This window comes from Paramisgurnus dabryanus, chromosome 21 (assembly GCF_030506205.2).
Source record: "Paramisgurnus dabryanus chromosome 21, PD_genome_1.1, whole genome shotgun sequence".
NCBI lineage: Eukaryota > Metazoa > Chordata > Actinopteri > Cypriniformes > Cobitidae > Paramisgurnus > Paramisgurnus dabryanus.
Genome location: NC_133357.1, coordinates 24,798,517 through 24,818,510, shown reverse-complemented (window position 1 = coordinate 24,818,510; position 19,994 = coordinate 24,798,517). Strand labels below are relative to the sequence as shown.

Here is a 19,994-nt window from a genome sequence, read left to right as displayed (position 1 = left end):
AGTTTGAGAACCACTGAATTAAGGGTCAGACACATTTAAAGCACGAAAGCTATACGTTATGAAGTTAAGCAAAATAATTACCGCAACTGCTTGCTTTGCATCATAAGGTGAAAACTTTTCAGTGTTTAGGGTTGGAAGTTGATAAGAACAGACCCGTGGCTATTTAAAGAGAAGGTGGAGTCCAGGCTCACGCACCGTATAAATTGAAAGCCCCCAAAGACATCACCCTTTCAAAGACAGGCCGTCCAGTAGAGGTTTCTGAAGCACCATGCCAGCCAAACCAGCACCCATTAAAAAGTCGGTCAAGAAGGCTGCTGTAAAAGAGGAAAAGCCTCCAGAGCCTGAAGCCCAGGCTCCCCCTGCAGAGGCACCACCAGCTGAACCTGCCCCACCACAGACACCTGCACCTGTTCCTGAAGGTACTAAAGCAAACATAGATATGCATAATAAAGGCTAGATGTTTCATCCGCCTTATATCTATGAAAGAAACCATGAGCAAAATGCATGCACTCTAAAGATCTTTATGATTTAAAGGGATAGTTCAACCAAAATGAATTTTCTCACCCTAATGTATATGTAAACCTGTATATGTTTTTTTTATGAACACAAAAGAAGATATTTTGATAAATGATGGTAAGCACACAGTTGATGTACCCATTGAATTTCATAATATTTGTTTTTCTACTATGGAAGTCAATAAATCAGCTGTGTGCTTACCATCATTTATCAAAATATCTTCTATTGTCTTCATCAAAATAAAAATATAAACTCTTACAGATTTAAAACAACATGAGGGTTAGTAAATGATGAAAGTTGCCAAGTTTTATTGTTTTATTAAAACATTTACAGTAGTAACAGTATTGTTGTAGAGTCTGTGGTTATGATAGTCGATAGTCCTAAAATTTTTGCAAGTTTAGCTGTAGAATTCACTTAAGAAAAGTAGTTTTATTGTTTTATTTTTGTGGGATCTCCAAACTTGGTTCTGGTCTTTAGGGCTATCTGAAGTATTTGCTTTATTATCAACATCCATGTTTATGGATGTAAATAAAAGGTTTCAAAGTTTAAGATCATATTTTGACATTAACTTCTGCATTAAGAGAGAATAAACTTTAACATAACCATTATACGTGTCTCTGGAGTACTTTATTCTGATTGGTCAATTGCTGAATTTATCTATCAAATATTTTTGAATATTGATTGTTCTTTAAAGCAACGCTGTATCCATGCACTTTAACATTATTTCAGTCATAGCTGAATTCAGATTGATGACCACCTACGGTCTCTGTTAACATGTACCTAACATCTTCCAACATTTGTTTAACATGTAACATTAGCTTCAACCCCTGCTGTCTCTTGAGACAAGACCCCAGCTTAGACCTCAGATGATATATTAATAAGTAGAGCACAAGTTGCAATCTTCGTGTGCATTTATGATGTTATGTGTGCTGTTGATTCGGTTTGACTTTGTGTTTGTCACGTCGAGCGGCTCTGTTTTAAAATATTGATTATACTTAGAATAGATTATAGTTTGTGTTTGATATTTCTTCCTCATTCTTGAAAAAACTTTTTTTTATCTCAGTCACTTTACCAGGACTAATAGTTTGACATCTCTTAAACTAATAAAAGTCTTACTCTCAGGTCCTGTTGATGAACCTGCTGCTCCTCCCACTGATGCTCCAGTTGAAGGTAAAGATCTTTTCATTAGATTTCTTAAAGCTGCCATTTGTAACTTTGCGCACGTAAACAAATTAACATAAAGTTATCTTAATCGGTAATGGGGACACTAATATTTTATAGTTAACGTTATATTTATTGATATATTGTTATAAAGTGAATGTCCCCATTGCCAATCTGGGTTACGGGGCGTACGAATTCAAGGATTTGCGAGAGTAGATTACATACAAAGTCAATGCAAAGACACGTACAAAGACGTGAACTCGCGCAGGGCGATGTAAATGACGCAAATTGTGTGGCGCAATTGGCATGAAAACATGCACTATTTGCCTCACGCCTCGTTCAGATCACCAGCTACTTTCTCGCTGTGTGTCGCTTGTCTCCTTCAATGGGGCGTTTCTAAATCTGGTCATTAAGTAAGGGATAATGTAGAGGCAGCCGGTAGTTATCGGGAAATAAGCTCCGACAGTGTGATCAGGACCCAACGCGAAGCGGAGGGTCTTGTATCACACTGAAGGGGCTTATTTCCCGATAACTACCGGCTGCCTCTACATTATCCCGCTTATTACACGGCTACTTGCCACATAAGAAAAAAAACTGGACATGAATATGAATTTGAAACATTTTATTGGCATATTTGTTTTAAATTAACATTTTTATCCTTCCGCGAAACTTTGCACAGATGCATAAAATTATCGTAATACCTTATTAAGATCCTCTGCTTCATACTTGTCTGTCTCCATTTTTTCTCTTTTAGCCAGTCTTTGAGAAGTTTTAATGCCCATTCTGTATTTTTTGTGTGTTGGCTTTGTAGCTGTCATGCTCTATTTTGACAAGTTCAGTCTCAGTAAGCTGTCTGTGTCTTGTCGTGGTTGTCCAGTGTTTGTCACAAGATGGCGCCGAACAGTAATCTTTATTGATCTTTATTGGCGCGGAGCGATTTTACTCGTACAAGTAGTACCGGCTATGCGTTATTACTTTGGAGCGGTTATTATTTGAAAAGAATGAACCCGCAAATGTCTCAACTAACCAATCAGAATCAAGCATTCCAGAGAGCCGTGTAATAAAAACAAATAAGTACTGTCTACTCAAATGACGAGAGAAGGATAACGTGAACTCCGCTGCTTTGCTCCCATTGGTAGTCACTCCCAATAATTGCTCATCATTTGCATAAAGTTAAACTTTTCTTAACTTTCTCGCATCGCAGGACACACCCATCTGGTTGCCAACTTCCATTGAAACAAATGAGATTGCGTCGCTCTGGTACTGCTATTCGCTGTTGGTCCGAATGGGACGTAAAACGCGTCTTTGCACAAGTTGAAAATATTAAACTTGTGTGGTAAATTTGCATGACACAAAGTTAAATCCAGCGCGTTATCAAGAGGGAGCAAAGCGATGCTCCGCATTTGGTGTGTACGCAGCATACAATTCGAACACCGATTTGTATGTACCTACAAAGATTTTTGTTTATTTTACCAAATAAATGTATGGATTGCAGCTTAAAGAATACATTGTTTTGACCCGCTTTTTTTGGATTAACGCTTGCAAAAAAAAATTAATTCCTAAAAGTTTATAGGATAATGCAAAAAATACAGTGTGGAGATGTGGTAAACTCTTTTAAACCCAACACTTAGATCAAATGAATCATTTTGAAAGATTTAATTTTAATATTTCTGCATATTTGAACATTAGCTGCTCCTGCTGAAACTGCACTTGTAGAGGAACCACCTAAAGCACCAACACCACCTCCTCCTGCAGGTAAACATCACACTATCCATCCAATGACACCTATCAGTCCATCCATCCAAACAATGTTGTCCATCCACCCTTTCTTCTATCAATCAATCCATCCATACATACCTACATCAATCTAATGACATCCATCCATCCATCCATCAATTCATTCATGCATCCAGTGGCACCTGTCTATACATCTTCACCCAATTACATTCATCCATCTACCTGTTAAAATCCCCTATTTATTTATTCATTAATCTATTCACTTATTCAACAATCCATTCATTTAGTCCTTCAATCTTGTTTTCAAAAAAATTTTTGTCTCTCTAAACAATGTGCAGTGCCCACAAGTGCTCCTCAGAACCTCACTGTGGACGATGTCAGCGATACCTCAGTCAGTCTTAAATGGAGATCCCCTGAGAACATCGGGACGTCTGGACTGGACGGATACACTGTGGAATACTGCAAGATGGGATGTGCGTACATCTTCTTAATATTGCTGATAAGCTTGTTAGGTTGTGACTGGTGTTTCAGTCATCACTCCGTCATGTTTCAGTCATCACTCCATCTGTAATCGAACCATACTGAACTATCAGATGTCAAAAGAAAAGCCGGTTATATGACTGTCTGTTGTAGCACCTGTCTTTAAAATGTCACCGTAGGCTGATTTATAACCAGCTCTCCTGTAAGTCTCCCTATTAGGAAGAGTCGCTTACTACCAACAGTCACTCTATCTGCACACAACACATTTAGATTTGTGGATCTATACAGACAACATTTTGGTTTGCTTAAATATTCTTGTTTGATTTTTAGCTTAGTTTCACGTCTATAAACATTTAGGCTTAAACTTTGTTAAAGTCATTATTTATCATCCTACATAATGTAAAGAGCATTCTGTGATAATATCACCTTGATATCTTTAATATTGACTGAGTAAGATCAGGGGCCCTATCTTGCACCCAGCGCAATTGACTTTGTCAGTGACGCATGTATCATTCGTATTTTGCGCCGGCGCACAGCGGGGTTTTTCCCTCCACAGATACACGTCAGCAAACTAGGGAATGAACTTGCGCTCCCTGGGCGGTTCAGCGCAAAAAGGAGGCGTGTTGCGGCGCAAACCATCTCTTATGCTATTTTGCAGTTTCAAAAAACAATTGCGCTACTAACCAAAAAAAACTAGTCTAAAGTCAGTGGCGCGTTGCGCGTGGTTCATTATGCTATTTTAAGGGCGCATGCTTGACCATAATGTATAGCGTGCACAACGCGCATCCACTTTGCTTATCTAATCTACACAGATGCAACAGTTATTTTTGCAAATCATAAATTGTTACACTTAAAAATATTAATACACGAGATAAGGGGAATCATAGTGGTGAGCATTGTGGTGATAGTTTTTATTTATTCTCATGCAAATAACGATTAAAATATTTTCATAACTTTGTTGTGTGGCTGTATTACGTTTATTTTATGTAAATAATAGTTAAAATGTTTTCATAAGAAACCTTAATGTATATGAACTTGATTTGTAAGAGTACTTTGGGGTTGGACCTTGCTTGCGTTTCTTGGCTCCGATTTCAAAGCCCCCAAACCCTTTCAGCGGTGAGGGTGGACGCAGCGATGTCCTCTGCTGGCGTCAAGTCCTGAGACAGATCCACCTTCCGTTACACGGCGTGCCCGATTTATGCTGGCAAGCGTGGGATTCCCCCGTACAAGGACGTCGGTCTCCTCGGCTGTGAACCGCTCCTGGCGTGCGCCTGGTAAATCCGTCATAATAATAGCAACCCGCCATGGAACTTGCGCCCTTGCGTTTAAAGGGAATGTTGGCTAGCGTTCTGATTGGTTTATTTGACGTTACGCCCAAACCACACCTATGAATAATGAACCTACTTCAGACCAACCCCTTATTGATTTGCGCCCGGCGCAAGAGTTATTTCTCACGCCGGGAAAATAGCAACAGCGCCCAAGATCCGCCCACAAACTCACTTGCGCGTTGCGCTTCGCACTTGCGTTTCAGATCGTTAAAATAGAGCCCCAGATCTGAAATCAAAGTTCAATGCTAATTTCATTTGATTATGAGACTTTAGCCTGGATTTCACAGAATGCAAGACTTAGAGTAATGTTGAAGCTTCAAAAAGCACATCCATCATTAAATTCATCCAAATGAATCCACTGGATTAATATAAACGAAACATTTTCTGTGTTACTGTTCAAGAATTTTATTTTTAGATTCTCATCATCTGTCCATTTTTAAACTGCAGCTTCTGAATGGGTGGTCGCCAACGCAGAGCTCACAGCATCCAACCACTTTGTCATCAAGAATCTGGCAACCGGAGATCTGATTAACATCCGTGTGGTGGCCGTGAACGCTGGGGGCCGCAGCGAGCCTGCTCACCTGCATCAGCCTGTTGCTGTCCGAGAGATTGTGGGTAAGGTATAGCTATAACCAGTGGTGTTATTGATAACACACTGGTCATGGGTTTGATCCCAGGGTGGGAATACACATAAGCCCTTTTCACATAGAGATTACGGAAAATACACGGAAAATGCTTCCAGGGGTGTTGATTTTTGGTTCATACGCACTGCCAATGATTTTCCAAAAATTGTGCTTGCATTCACACACATACCGTAAAGATCCCGTAAGGAGTCAGAGCCAATGGTGTACTGGACGGTAGTGATGGTCGTTTTCGAAGCACTGCTTCATGAGGCTTCGAAACATTTACAAATCTTTTGTTTCGAATCAGTGGTTTGGAGCTTGTTTCAAACTGGCCAAAGTCGTGATTTTAGCAAACGAGGCTTCATTACGTCATAACTGTTTCGAAATGTTTCTAAAATCCGATGGGGGGAGTTGATCACATGACCAGTGTCTAATAAGTTTAGGTGAACTCGGGTCTGTTTTATTATGAAAGTTCATAAAACATTTATCCTCCTGACTAATAACACTGCCATGTTATCTACTTTTGTTTATAGACAGATTTAATGACAAAAATGTGCATAATTAAAAGGGTAGTTAGTTTTAATGATTTGTTTGCCCTAAATAAAACTAAAAGCACATAATACACTTTTAACTATGGCTTAATTAAGTTAAATAATTTTTTTAACATATTTTAATAAAAATCTTGCTATTATTTTGGAAAAAAAAGTGTAAAATGTGTGGACATATCTGCTTTTACACTGTTTTGACCAGCAGGGGTCGCCAGCGTGTGTGGGTTTCGAACTGCTTCGAAAAACTGAATCAATTTTCGAAGCAATTGGTTAAATTGATTCGAAGCTTCGAAAAGCTTTGTTTCTCCCATCACTAGTGGACGGTGCTCCGACACATGTTGCAGACGCACTTCAGGTGACCCGTGTTCGAATCCCAGCTTGAGGTCTTTTGCCAATCCCATACCCCTCTATTCACCCCATACTTTCCTGTCATCTCCTTAATTACTGTCTATCCAATAAAGGCAAAAATGGCAAAAAAAAGATCCTGTAAGGACACGTGACGTGTTTAAAGTCCTGGACTTGGTAGTTTTTTCCACAGCGTCTGAAGTTTGCTAATTATCCGTGTTTTTTTTTTTTAAGAAATCATGCGAGTGCATTATAGTTTATGACCTATAAGATCAGTGTGTGATGCGTTGTTCTGTCATGCTTGTAAACTGATCCCAGCTTCAGCACGGATAGTGAAGAGCTCCCTGATCTCTGCTTTAGTCCAGTTTGCCAACATTTCCCGTCGTGAATGTTGATCTGCGTTTAATTCCCTGTGTCAAAGAGCTGAACCATAACTTCTGGTTGTGATGACACACGCGTCCTCACTACGGCATGCGCCTTACGGCATTGGTTTTGCGTCTTGTTCACACAGAACGCTTTACAGCAATGTATAGGTCCTCTGTACGGGAGCGTTTACAGGATGTGTTTGTGGTCACACACTGCCAATTTTACGGAAATGTTCTGGGAAGTGCTGTGTGAATAGTTGTATATAAATATATATAATATGTATAAATATATATAAGATCAGGGCTCAAAATTAACTTTTTTATTTGGTAGCACTGGTGCTCCCAACTTTAAAGAGTTAGGAGCACCAGCAAAAATTTAGGCGCACTCATCCAAAAATTATGAAGCACCACAACTACATTGTATAAGTTAATAGATTTTATTAAAAATTAAACACCACAACTGGGCTTTACACATCCTATGGCCAGGATTTGAAATTTGGTCTTTTTTGCTGCATAGATTATTAAAATAATACCCAAATGCTGTTTAAAAAATATAGCAGCAATAATAATTTAACAATTACAGGAAACACAAATGATTACAATAGCAAACACGTAAAACACTGATTAATTGTTACATCACAAAAGTGACCCTAATATAGAAGGCTAATATATATTGGTATTGATAAGTGCATTACCAGGATGCTATTACTTAGGGCTGGGCAAAAAAATAGATTTTTCGATTAATCGTTTTTTAAAATGTGGTCGATTCAGAATCGATTCTCAAAGAGCAGAATCGATTTTTTTCTTTCATATTTATTTCTGCAAACATTGAACGAAAGATTAACGTTAATCGAATTGCTAGTCTTCTTCACTAGATGTCACCCTATTTTTTGCTTTGCGCGAGGTTACCAAGGAGCGAGAGGCAAGCCTGTCATTCATTAATTCAGTGGTTAAAATGCCGGTTTCAGGTGCTTCATCGATTTTAATAATTAATTACCCACTTGTAACCTGCTGTTCACTGTTCTTTTTATTAGTATAGTATTTGTATTTAATCTATATTTATTGAGTTGAATCGAGAATCGAGTATAAAAACTGCCCCGAGAACCGGAATCGAAAATTGAATCGAGAATCGAAATCGAATCGATTTGACAGCTTGTGAATCGATCTGGAAAATCCGAATCGATACCCAGCCCTACTATTACTACTAAATAGGCAATGTTTTTAAAAACATACCATCAGCATTGTCGTGTTCCAACTTAACATGGAATACAAGGATGTTTGTCGGATGTCCCTCAAGCAGGATGCACACATACATCATCAAACACTATTTGATAGACAGGTCGGTGTCTCCATCAATAATGAACACATTTGTCACGACAACTCTTGTGTTTTTGGCACTTTCGCCATGTTTAAGCAAGGTCTCGCGCTTAAATGTATGGATTCTGCCACCAACGCTGTTTTACCTGCAACCTACGTTTTGAAGGATTTACAGTAAACACAGTAACATCGAGTCATTTTCATAGCGGAGCCACTCGTAATCTTTAAGTCTCTCTTTGAAAGGTTTAACGTTAAGCCTTATTTTCCGGTGGTGAAGTTGCATTTAAATCCGGACCATCGTTATCAATTAATACAGTAGTAACATTGGCCGTAGTCGCCTCGTTCTCAATCTCTTCATGCTCGCGGTTTGTTTTTTCACATTTTCGCGCTTTGCGTACCAACGTAGCACAGCAACAAGGAATGATTGACATTCATATTAGCCAATCTGCGCTCTTCATTAAACGCAAGAACTTAAAGGTGAAATTTGATTGGTTATGTAATGTTGGAGAGAACGCTGAACCTGGAACACCACACAGCAGACACAATCTAAATCAAGTTACACCACAACAAAATAGGCAGTCGCACAAATGCTCCCAAATATATTTTAAGGTCGCACAGACTAAATTTTGGTCTCATATGCGAGCCCTGTAAGATGTATAGTTTACTCTCTCATCCCAAGTAGTTGGAGGTGAATGACTTGCAGCCTTGTGCTACCTCTTTTCCCCTCAATGGATTCAACAGCTGTGGGTATATAAATCCCATTGGCTTGTGCTGACAAGAGCTTTCATTAGCATTTAAATTATAAACATAAAGACCTGAGGCTGTCAGTGCAATCCGAGCCCCGGGCTGAGGACGATTGTAAACACATATGTCGTCCTTCTAAATGTAGCCAAGGTGGTTATGAATAATCATGTATTTTTATAAGAATATTTATCTAGCATGAGCTGTTTTATCTGCCCTTGTCTAGGGAGAGTTTTGTAACAGGTGCAGGAACTGTTTGTATTCGGTGGTTATATCTTGACGATGCACTTGACCGCTTACATCAGTCTTACCACCAAACATGGCACTTGACCTTGACTGGATTTATTATTACTCTTTGTTTGCAACCAAGCAACACTTGGAGCAAGCATTTGGGTTGGAGTTTCGATGTTAGTTTATACCAAAGTCCTTTTAAGGAAGTCGCGTCACTCTTTTTACAACGAGGCGGGACTAGAGCGGCCATTCTGCCCATTGCGAATTCCCCCATTCATATCAATACCAGTGACGCATCTTGTTAATATTAAATGTCTTCATTAGTTATCAATTTATTATAATAGTATGTAGAGACCATAATGTATCTATTAGCATTTATTATTTTGCATGTAATGTTTGAATTGTATTAAAAATTAGTTACACCACAGATATTATTTAAATATGCCATGAGGTTTTCATAATTTACAGCCTATTTACATGGGTAGTGTACAGCTAGCCAGTTATTGCAGAATAGATCCCAACAAGGTGATCAGGTTGTCAAGAAACAACTCGATGTATATTCTACCGCATATTAAATGGCTTCTTGCCACATGAGTACATATATGTACACAAAATATTGATTTGATATATTTGATCAACTCATGTGCCAGAAAAAGCAAAAACGTTTTTCGTGGCTTTAAGACAAGATGCAATCTAAAGCCCGGAGGATAGCCTGTTTTTTTACTTGTACGCCAACGTACGTGCACGGTTGAGAGCACAGCCTTGCAAAGTATAGTTTATTTGACTTGTACGGATACACAGACGTTCAAAGCATGCACAATGGCTACATACTACATCCTCCTGTAGACGCATACACATCCTACACTACACGCAATGTATGCGTGGTTACAAAAATCCAGCGGTGCGCGTACAGTACACGTGCACTCTTCTGATGACGAAAACTGCATCACGCCATTTGTACGTGGATCTTTGCGTACACAAAAAAATTACTATACTAAGTTCAAACAAGACAAGAATGCATTTGGTTTAGTCATTTGTAATTCTCGTATATGTTATATGATATATGTTTAAGTATTATAATGCACCTATTAACAGTGGCGTGTTTACCATTTTGGTGGCCCTTTGCAAAGTCAAAGAACCGGGGCCCCCCATGCCCCAGCATTGCCCAAGGTTTTTCATTTGAATTGCACAACAATAATATTCAGTATATAGACTTAAGTGAGATATATAAACCTGGTTTATTTTGTTTTATGCTGCTTAAAATAACACTAAATTGTTAGTTTGGTATGACAAAAATTCTTGGTTTAAAACATTTTTTCATGCCCCTCTCAGATATATCTTTTGCTTGCAAATTTATTATAGGATGTATTTAACACAATGTAATTAAAACTGCAACTTCAGTGTCTGAAATCTTACTAAAAAAAACTAAATGAGGAAAAAGAGGAAGCATTAGATTAAGATTCATACTGATCAAACAAACTGAACTAACAAACACCAGCAAACAACATTGTAAGTTGGTTATTGCTTGAATTTATGGATGGGAATCACATAAAACTCTCATGTTCATATTGCAAAAACAAACTTACTGTGAGATACAACAAGCATATAGACTAGACATACACTAAAGATTATATTTTAATGACAATAATGAGATACAGAATATGATTTATGTATTTTCGACGTGATTTAAACCCCTGCGTGGTGTCTTTATCATGTTTATAACTGTACGAGTGTGGAACAAAAGATGCGTGTCATCAAACCAAACCACCAATCACAGGTGTGAAGCCCAAAGTCTTTAAAGTAAACTTGACCATCAAGTTAATGTTGTGCAGTTATGAGAGCACAGAGAGTCGAGCGAGCGCTCATTCCAGCACTTGTCTGGCTGCATTTGTGTGCGCTGAGCAGAGGTGCACTTTCCCATAGAGTTTCGCTCATGAAGTAGCCTATATGTGCCCGCATGCCCTTGCGAGGATGAGCGCAAATATTATTCTACGTGCATACTCGCACATCTCTCGCTCGCGCGTGCTTTATTCGTACCTTAGATTCGGGGTCAGAATAAACGTGACATACTTTCGCACACCTTGTGGCCAGTAGGGGGCCCCCCAAGCCCGCGAGGCCCCACGCAATTGCGTGGTTTGCGTGGTGGGTAAACACGCCACTGCCTATTAAGATGTTTTGCAGTACCTGGATGAGGCTGGGTTACCTGGCTGGTTGCATAAACTGTTTAGACTAGTGAATAGGCTATGCAACCAGCCTGTAATGTAGGAATAAAAAACCTCAGAATGTCACCACTACTAGCAAATCATAATCAAGCATTTCAAAGCAATGTTTGATAAAGATAAATAACATTTCATTTATTTAAAATAACCCAAGAGCTCTTCTGGTTTCATTATTGTTACTATGCTTACACTGTGAATTACTCAAAGGAGATCTGTTGGCATCAAAGAGAATCAAAGGGTGAGATCCATTTGGGTTTAGCTGGTGAATGTTGTGAAGGATGGCAGTGATTCAAGACCTCATACAAGATTACATGTCTGAACGCTGCCTGTTAAAAGGTTTGGAAGAACTGGGGGCTCACACATACAAGCATTGGTGCTAGAGGAATCAGGTTAGGTATGTAAAGGTATGCTGAAGAGGAATGACCTGTGTCAGCAGTGTCACCTCACCAATCTATGCGGCTCCACAAATACAAATTGTAAATAGTCTCCTTTAATAATGAATGAGCTGGAACATACCTGTGAAATGTAGTTATTAGAAAGGATTAGAGATCTACTGAGGGGGATTTGTTGTACTATATGAAGATTGATAATGATGTTGTGTGTAGAGAGATCAGCCAGGAGATTTTTCACGCAGAGTGTTTTCAGGCAGTTTGCCTGTTCATTTACACAACACAGATGTTTTGCCGTACTGAAAATCCTGACCTTAAAGGGGGACATTTCACAAGACTTTTTTAAGATGTCAAATAAATCTTTGGTGTCCCCAGAGTACGTATGTAAAGTTCTAGCTCAGAATAGCTTATAGATCCTATATTATAGGATGTGAAAATTGCCAATGTGTAGGTGTGAGCAAAAATTTGCAGTTTTTGTGTGTGTCCTTTTAAATGCAAATGAGCTGATCTCTGCGCTAAATTGCAGTGCCGTTGTTGGATAGTGCAGCATTCTGACATCACAAGGGGAGCCTAATTTCAATGACCTATTTTTTCACATGCGTGCAGAGAATGGTTACTGGGTTGATCTTTTTCACACTTTTTAGGTTGATAGAAGCACTCGGGACCCAATTATAGCACTTAAACATCAAAAAAGTCAGATTTTCATGTCCCCATTAAAGACTTTTTAAAAACAATGCCTTGTCATATCTCACAAATTTCCGTGGCATAGTCACTGAATTTTTTTGCTCATTTTTTCGTGGCATTCTCACGGATCTCCGCATATTTCCGTGGCCCTGCCACGGACTTTCTTTTCCGTGGCATTCTCACGGATTGGTTACTAAACTGTTTTGTCCTATTTTCTTACCATTGTCGCTTCGGTTTAGGGTTAGATTTACATAAAATGAAATCCCTACCCAAACCCAAGTCAAACCCCAACGCCAGGTGACAATGGTTTAACGTTAAGAAAATATAAAAGAATACATCAGAAACAATAGTATAAACCAATTCTTAAAGTGACATACTAACGCAAACACCAAATCTAACCCTAAACCGAAGCGACACTGGTTTGAAAATAGGAAAAAGCAGTTGAGTAACCAATCCGTGAGAAAGCCATGGAAAAGAAAGTCTGTGGCAGGGCCACGGACATATGCGGAGATCCGTGAGAATGCCACGGAAAAATGAGCAAAAAAATTCCGTAACTATCCCACCGAACTTTGTGAGATCATGTTGGAATCTGTGATAACAGTGAACTATCCCTTTAATTCAGTTTGTTTGTGCTGCTTAAGATACTGAGTTTATTTACCCTTCTCCAACAAAGTATACAAAAGTTTTCAGTTTTATAGTCCAGAGTCTCTTGTAGTAATAAACCTACCTCAACATCAATCTATACAAAAGAAGTCAAGAAATGACCCAAATAATTTTAATCCTTCAGATCTCATTTCTTTCAGATCGCCCAAGAATTCGTCTGCCACGTGCCCTGAGATCAAGACAAGTCAAGAAAGTTGGATCACAGATCAACCTGGTCATACCATTTATTGTAAGTCAAGACTTCAATATGTACCTATGACCAAGAGGTTGTTTCTCAATTCCAAGAACGCAAAGAACAGTGCGTTCTCGTGGAGATTGGTCTTGCCTGGCGACCTCGGCAGAACGAACTTAGAAGGTCGCGAGAACACAGAACGCACTTGTGAGAATTGAGATGTGTGCGATCTTCTTGTTGGTCACCTGACCTCCTGAGATTTCAGCGAACAAGTCTGCACTTGATGCATCCTCGATATCAAGAACACATCCGGGTATTTTCATGCGTCCTCTGTACTTGGAATTGAACTTCGACTGTTAACTCTTTCCCCGCCATTGACGAGATATCTCGTCAATTAAGAGAAAACGCTTCCCCGCCAATGACGAGATTTTCCGTCTTTCCGCAATACCCTTCCGCAACTTTTTAAAACCGGAAGTATTGCCCTATGGCAAGCTGCTGCATGTCCGTGTCTGTTTTAAAGATCGCTCTGGATAAGATCTCTATGAAAAGTCAGTCACAAAAATGGAATTATTTTTGCTTTTTGCTCAAAATATGGTGTTTTTGCAAAAACCTACCCATATTCAAAAGCTGATTGCAAAAGAACCACTAAAGGTAGGATGAAACGTTTTTTTTTGTTTGAAAGCAGAGGGTCTGTTCTTTCATTTGGTATATTGTATGTTTATATATTTAAAGAAGAACATTTTCTGGAAGGCATTAAACTTTGGTGAAAATCATGAAGAACTCTGGCGCTGGCTGGCAACTTTTTTTAAAAACGCTGGCGGTGAAAGAGTTAATGATGACGTAGAGCGAGAACACAAGGGCGCAAGATCGCTGAAGAACGCATATTGAAACAGCCTAGGACACAAACATCTTTTATAATTCTTTGTAAACCAGATTTCCTCTGTTTTACAGGGTAAACCTAAACCTGTGATAACCTGGACCAAGGACGGCCAGCCTTTGGATACAAAGAAGATAAACGTCCGAACCAGCGACAAGGACAGCATACTCTTCATACGCAAGGCAGAGAGAGAAGACTCTGGTGTCTACGAGATGACCGTGAAGGTCGATAACTTTGAGGACAAGGCTTCCCTCATAATTCAGATTGTGGGTGAGACATTTTTTATTTCAGTGCTGTCCTTAAACACCATCTATTTTTGTCTGCCTCCCACGCAGAGTTCATTGACACCCCTGTGTACTTTGCAAGACTTCAGTGTGTAAAATGATCCATTCTTTGCCTAATCCATTTTAATGGTCAGACATCTTTGTGTAGATCTTCCTGGACCTCCAGCCTCGGTCAAACTGGTTGATAACTGGGGCTTCAATGCAGCTCTGGAATGGACCCCTCCAAAAGACAACGGCAACACTGAGATCACAGGATACACTGTTCAAAAGGCTGACAAGAAAACTGGAGTAAGTTATTTATAATTTGTTTATAAATTATAAGCTTTAATGATTTTACGCAGCACCTGAAAAAGTCCCCTGCTATTGAAAGTTATTAAGGGGACTATTTTCAGGCACTGCATAATATCATTGCGCCTGCTGCAGCCATGTTACGGCAGCAAAGTCCTTGATTATTACGCCAGAATGAGAGTATAGTTCCTAGCCATATCTGCCTAGAAAATCACAACTTTTAATTTTCTGTCGGTCTTAGTACACGATGTAACTACAGAAGAGTCAAGTTTTAAATAGGAAAAATATCGAAACTCTTTGGTTATTTTTTTAGTGCGATGCTAGTGGTCTAATCAGATTCAATGGATTGTGCTAAGCTATGTTAAAAGTGCTAGCGCCAGACCCAGAGATTAGCTGAATGGATTCCAAAACGGTAAAAAAATCAAGGGCCCTATTTTAACGATCTGAAACGCAAGTGCGAAGCGCAAAGCGCAAGTGACTTTGTGGGCGGATCTTGGGCGCTGTTGCTATTTTCCCGGCAGGAGAAAGAACTCTTGCGCCAGGCGCAAATCAATAAGGGGTTGGTCTGAAGTAGGTTCATTATTCATAGGTGTGGTTTGGGCGTAACGTCAAATAAACCAATCAGAACGCTATCCAACATTCCCTTTAAACGCAAGGGTGCAAGTTCCATGGCGGGTTGCTATTGTTATAACAGATTTACCAGGCGTACACCAGGAGCGGTTCACAGCCGAGGAGACCCACGTTCTTGTAAGAGCAATCAAAGACGGAGAAGTTGTTTTGTATGGGGATGGGAGAAACCCGCCCAAATCAGCGTAGGTTAAACAGGCGTGAGAGGAAATAGCCACAATTGCCTCATCAGCTGGCATCCCCATCATTGTGCCAAGCGCTACAATGATGTCTGGAGACGGGGGAATCCCAAGCTTTCCAGCATAAATCGGGCACGCCGTGTAACGGGAGGTGGATCTGCCTCTATACAGCACCTGACGCCAGCAGAGGACATCGCTGCGTCCACCCTCACCGCTGAAAGGGTTTGGGGGCTTTGAAATCGGACCCAAGAAACGCAAGCAAGGCCCAAAGTACACTTACAAATCAAGTTCATATACATTAAGGTTTCTTATGAAAATATTTTAATTATAATTTACATAAAATAAACGTAATACAGCCACACAACAAACTTATGAAAATATTTTAATCGTTATTTGCATGAGAATTTTTTAACGCAGCCACACAATAAATAAAAACCACAATGCTCACCACAATGATTTCCCTTATCTCATGTGTTAATATTTTTTATTGTAACAATTTATGATTTGCAAAAATAACTGTTGCATCTGTGTAGATGTGCGCGCGTTGTGCACGCTATACATTATGGTCAAGCATGCGCCCTTAAAATAGCATAATGAACCACGCGCAACGCGCCACTGACTTTAGACTAGTTTTTTTGGTCAGTGGCGCAATTGTTTTTTGAAACTGCAAAATAGCATCAGGTATGGTTTGCGCCGGAACACACCTCCTTTGTTGCGCTGAACCGCCCAGGGAGCGCAAGTTCATTCCCTAGTTTGCCGACGTGCGTCTGTGGAGGGAAAACCCCACTGTGCGCCGGTGCAAAATACGAATGATACATGCGTCACTGACAAAGTCAATTGCGCTGGGTGCAAGATAGGGCCCCAAGTGTTTTTCTCTAGGAGAGCTGGCAATGAGCAAATTTTCAAAAAAATGAAGCGTCCCTTAGAAGAGCAGATGGTTCGTTGATGGACACCTCTGGGCAGATGAGTGTTGTTAATAGGGTGATATGACACTTAAATTAGTTTATCGGTTTGCTTTTAGGAAGGAACAGTGGACACTATTTAAGGGCCCTTGTTTTGTAACGAAGTTGTTGTAACTAAAAGCAAAGCCTTATATACAGTAGATCTCTGCCAAGTAAATGTAGAATGTATATGGACATCTATAAGCTTGTTTCTGGGTGTTGAGGCCTGGGTCATATAGGTTGTGATGAGAGATCATCAGGATGGAAAGATGTAAGCGCTGAAAGACGAAGATTGTCATGGTGCAGAAACAAAATATTATAATGTTTGCTGAATGTTTGAAGTACATTACAAAACACTTCATCTGTTGGCACTCTAATGCTGAAGTCATAACTATTTCTCAACATTTGACACCTGTTATAAATATCAATTTGTTTATGATGCGTTTATTAGATGGAACGCACGAAGATGTATTTATAGGTCTTATACTTCATTTAGTGAAACATGTTATCCTGTTAATCATATGACACTGAGAGGGAAATTTAGTAAGAATGTCGCACCAGCTATTTGCATGCACTATTTACATCCTTTTGCCACGCGATGCATAACGGGTAAATATGTGACCCTGGACCACAAAACCAATCATAAGGATACATTATTTTGATTATTGATAAATTTACACATCATCTAAAATAAATAAGCTTTCCATTGATTTGTTAGGATAGGACAATATTTGGTCGAGATACAATTACTTGAAAATCTAAAGGTGCAAAAAATCTAAATATTGAGAAAATTGCCTTTAAACTTGTCCAAATTAAGTCCTTAGCAACACATATTACTAATGATAAAAACATTTTTTATATACAGTATATATTTACAGTAGGAAATTTACAAAATATCTTCATGTAGCATAACCATTACTTAAAAGGGACATATCATGAAAATCTGATTTTTCCATGTTAAAGTGCTATAATTTGGTTCCCAGTGCTTCTATCAACCTAAAAAAGTGAAAAAGATCAACCCAGTAACTTAGTTTTGGTAAACCATTCTCTGCAAGCATGTGAAAAAATAGCTCATTGAAATTTGTCACTGCCTTTAGTACAGAGATCAACTCCACCCAAAACAACACATTTTTGCTCAAACCTACAAATGTGAAAATTTAAAATACTATAATAAATGATCTATATGGTATTTTGAGCTAAAACTTCACAGATGTACTCTGGGGACACCAAAGATTTATTTCACATCTTAAAAAAGTCTTGTGAAATGTCCCCTTTAATGTCCTAATGATTTTTGGCATTAAAAAATCGATAATTTTGGGGTGTTATTTCAGCATGTTTATAATCAAGAATAAGAGGGTTTTTGAATTGCAATATCAAACTGTGTACACAGCCACCCCTGTGTTTTATGCTATGTGAAACGTCAAACGTCTGTGTATGCGGACTGTGCACGTACGCATAAAAAACACACTATACTCCAGGCTTATATTAAATATATTGCTTGATTATATTATAATCTATATATGATGAGGACAAAAAAATTTGCAATAATACTATATAGTCTATTCTATATGTTTTATCATTTTCTTTTTTTTTTTTGTGGTTTTGTTGTCTTTCATTTAAAGCTGATTTGATTGATGCAATATTATAAACAAGTGATTAATAAATTTGACATTGCTGTTTTTGTCAGGAGTGGTTCACGGTTCTGGAGCACTTCCACAGGCTGAACGCAACAGTCTCCGACCTCGTGATGGGAAATTCATATGGCTTTAGAGTTTTCTCTGAAAACAAGGTCGGAAGGAGCGAGACCGCCACCGTCACGAAAGATGTTGCTCATATTCAGAAAACAGGTAAGGTCAGGTCCCTTCTTTTGACAAACAGTATTGTTTAACTACAGTACACAGCTATCTTTGAATGGCCATCGATAAATAAAGAAACTTTAGCCAGTGCCAAACAACTGACCCTTTGTTCTTACACTCCTACTGTAGATCATTGCATTTCATTGACATAGTGTGCATAAGTAACATTTGTTGGACGACAAAAAGCTTTCCTGGTGCTACTGAACAACTTTCTACAGGTATCTGTAGCTCAACTAGAAGAGCGTAGCACTAAGCTCATGGCTTTGATTTCCAGAGAACACATATGATGATAATATAAAGACTATTTTGCTAATACAACCTTCTACCAATTGACATGGCACACTCTGGGATTTTGTTAAAATCAGCCAATCGGAATAATGTTTACTAGTTAACAAAAATCCAGTTAAAGTAAGCATCAGACTGTTAGCCATAAAAGTTATACCCTTTGTACAACTGTCAGTCTCGGCTGAGGTTGTTGTCTCCTGTCCTGTAGGTATCATGTATAAACCACTAGAGTACAAGGAACACGATTTCAACGAGGCTCCCAAGTTCACCGCAGCACTCAGCGACAGGGCCGCCACTATAGGTTACACCACTAAACTGCTGTGTGCAGTACGAGGCACCCCAAAGGTATGGATGGTCTCACTTTTACCTCCTTTTTGCAACCCAAATGCTATTTTCTGAATGTTTATCAAATGATGGCTTAAATTTAGACTGACTGCATATTCAATTATAACTGCCGATTTTAAGCCATTATGCAAATGAGCATGGATGCAAAGTACAGAAGGGAATGTAAAGAGTAATGCTCACATGATCCACCTCATGCTACACTTGGATAAGCCTCTTGTAACAACCAGGAGTTATAACAATGCATGTGTCACTGAGGTTTGATTCATTTTATATTTGAAAGACTTTAATATTTCTGTTGTTGATATTGGGTGTCCAAGCGTGCATGTCTAAAGCTCTGAAGTAGCTGCTGTGCTCCAAATATACTTGTGACGAAGCCATTATTGTAATATAACAACAGCTGTTAATAATCCAACGATGCCATCAACAGATGCAAACGTCATTGGGATTAAGCTGAATAAATGGACAGCTTCTGCATACCCATTTATCTGAAATGCATGTGCTGTATAGTCATAATGTAAATGAAGCATATCTCTGTTGGCCATACTGCTGACTACTGAAACCAGCTGGTGCAGACTTAGTTGACTTGCCATTCCCAAGTCGAGGAATGGAGACTCAAGTTTCGAGAACAGCTGAGATAGATGCAAATCTAGGCTGAATCCAGATCATGATGTAGGACTTAGGACACTCTGTAATCCTTCCTTGGGAAAGCTTGCTCTGTGGGTAACACCGTTCCAGGGATGTCAGTAGTGTTTTGAACATGCAGTGGGACACTTAGGCAGAAGACTATACTTTT

The 19,994-nt window shown here is 39.1% G+C and overlaps 1 protein-coding gene across 4 annotated transcripts in view; it reads left to right on the top strand.

Moving 5' to 3' along the window:
• Positions 1-244: 244 nt before the first annotated feature.
• Positions 245-19,994, top strand: part of mybpha (myosin binding protein Ha) — a 29,612-nt gene continuing 9,862 nt past the window's right edge. Inside the window, exons 1-10 of one of the 4 annotated variants that reach the window (XM_065286369.2) lie at positions 245-419; positions 1,639-1,686; positions 3,367-3,432; positions 3,753-3,887; positions 5,670-5,837; positions 13,488-13,576; positions 14,471-14,666; positions 14,829-14,968; positions 18,403-18,562; positions 19,065-19,201. In XM_065286369.2, the coding sequence (XP_065142441.1) occupies positions 269-419; positions 1,639-1,686; positions 3,367-3,432; positions 3,753-3,887; positions 5,670-5,837; positions 13,488-13,576; positions 14,471-14,666; positions 14,829-14,968; positions 18,403-18,562; positions 19,065-19,201 (1,290 nt within the window). In that variant the 5' untranslated portion in view covers positions 245-268. Of the gene's footprint in view, positions 420-1,638; positions 1,687-3,366; positions 3,433-3,752; positions 3,888-5,669; positions 5,838-13,487; positions 13,577-14,470; positions 14,667-14,828; positions 14,969-18,402; positions 18,563-19,031; positions 19,202-19,994 lie in introns of all 4 variants that reach the window. The other 3 variants (XM_065286368.2, XM_065286371.2, XM_065286370.2) reach the window with 3 other exon arrangements.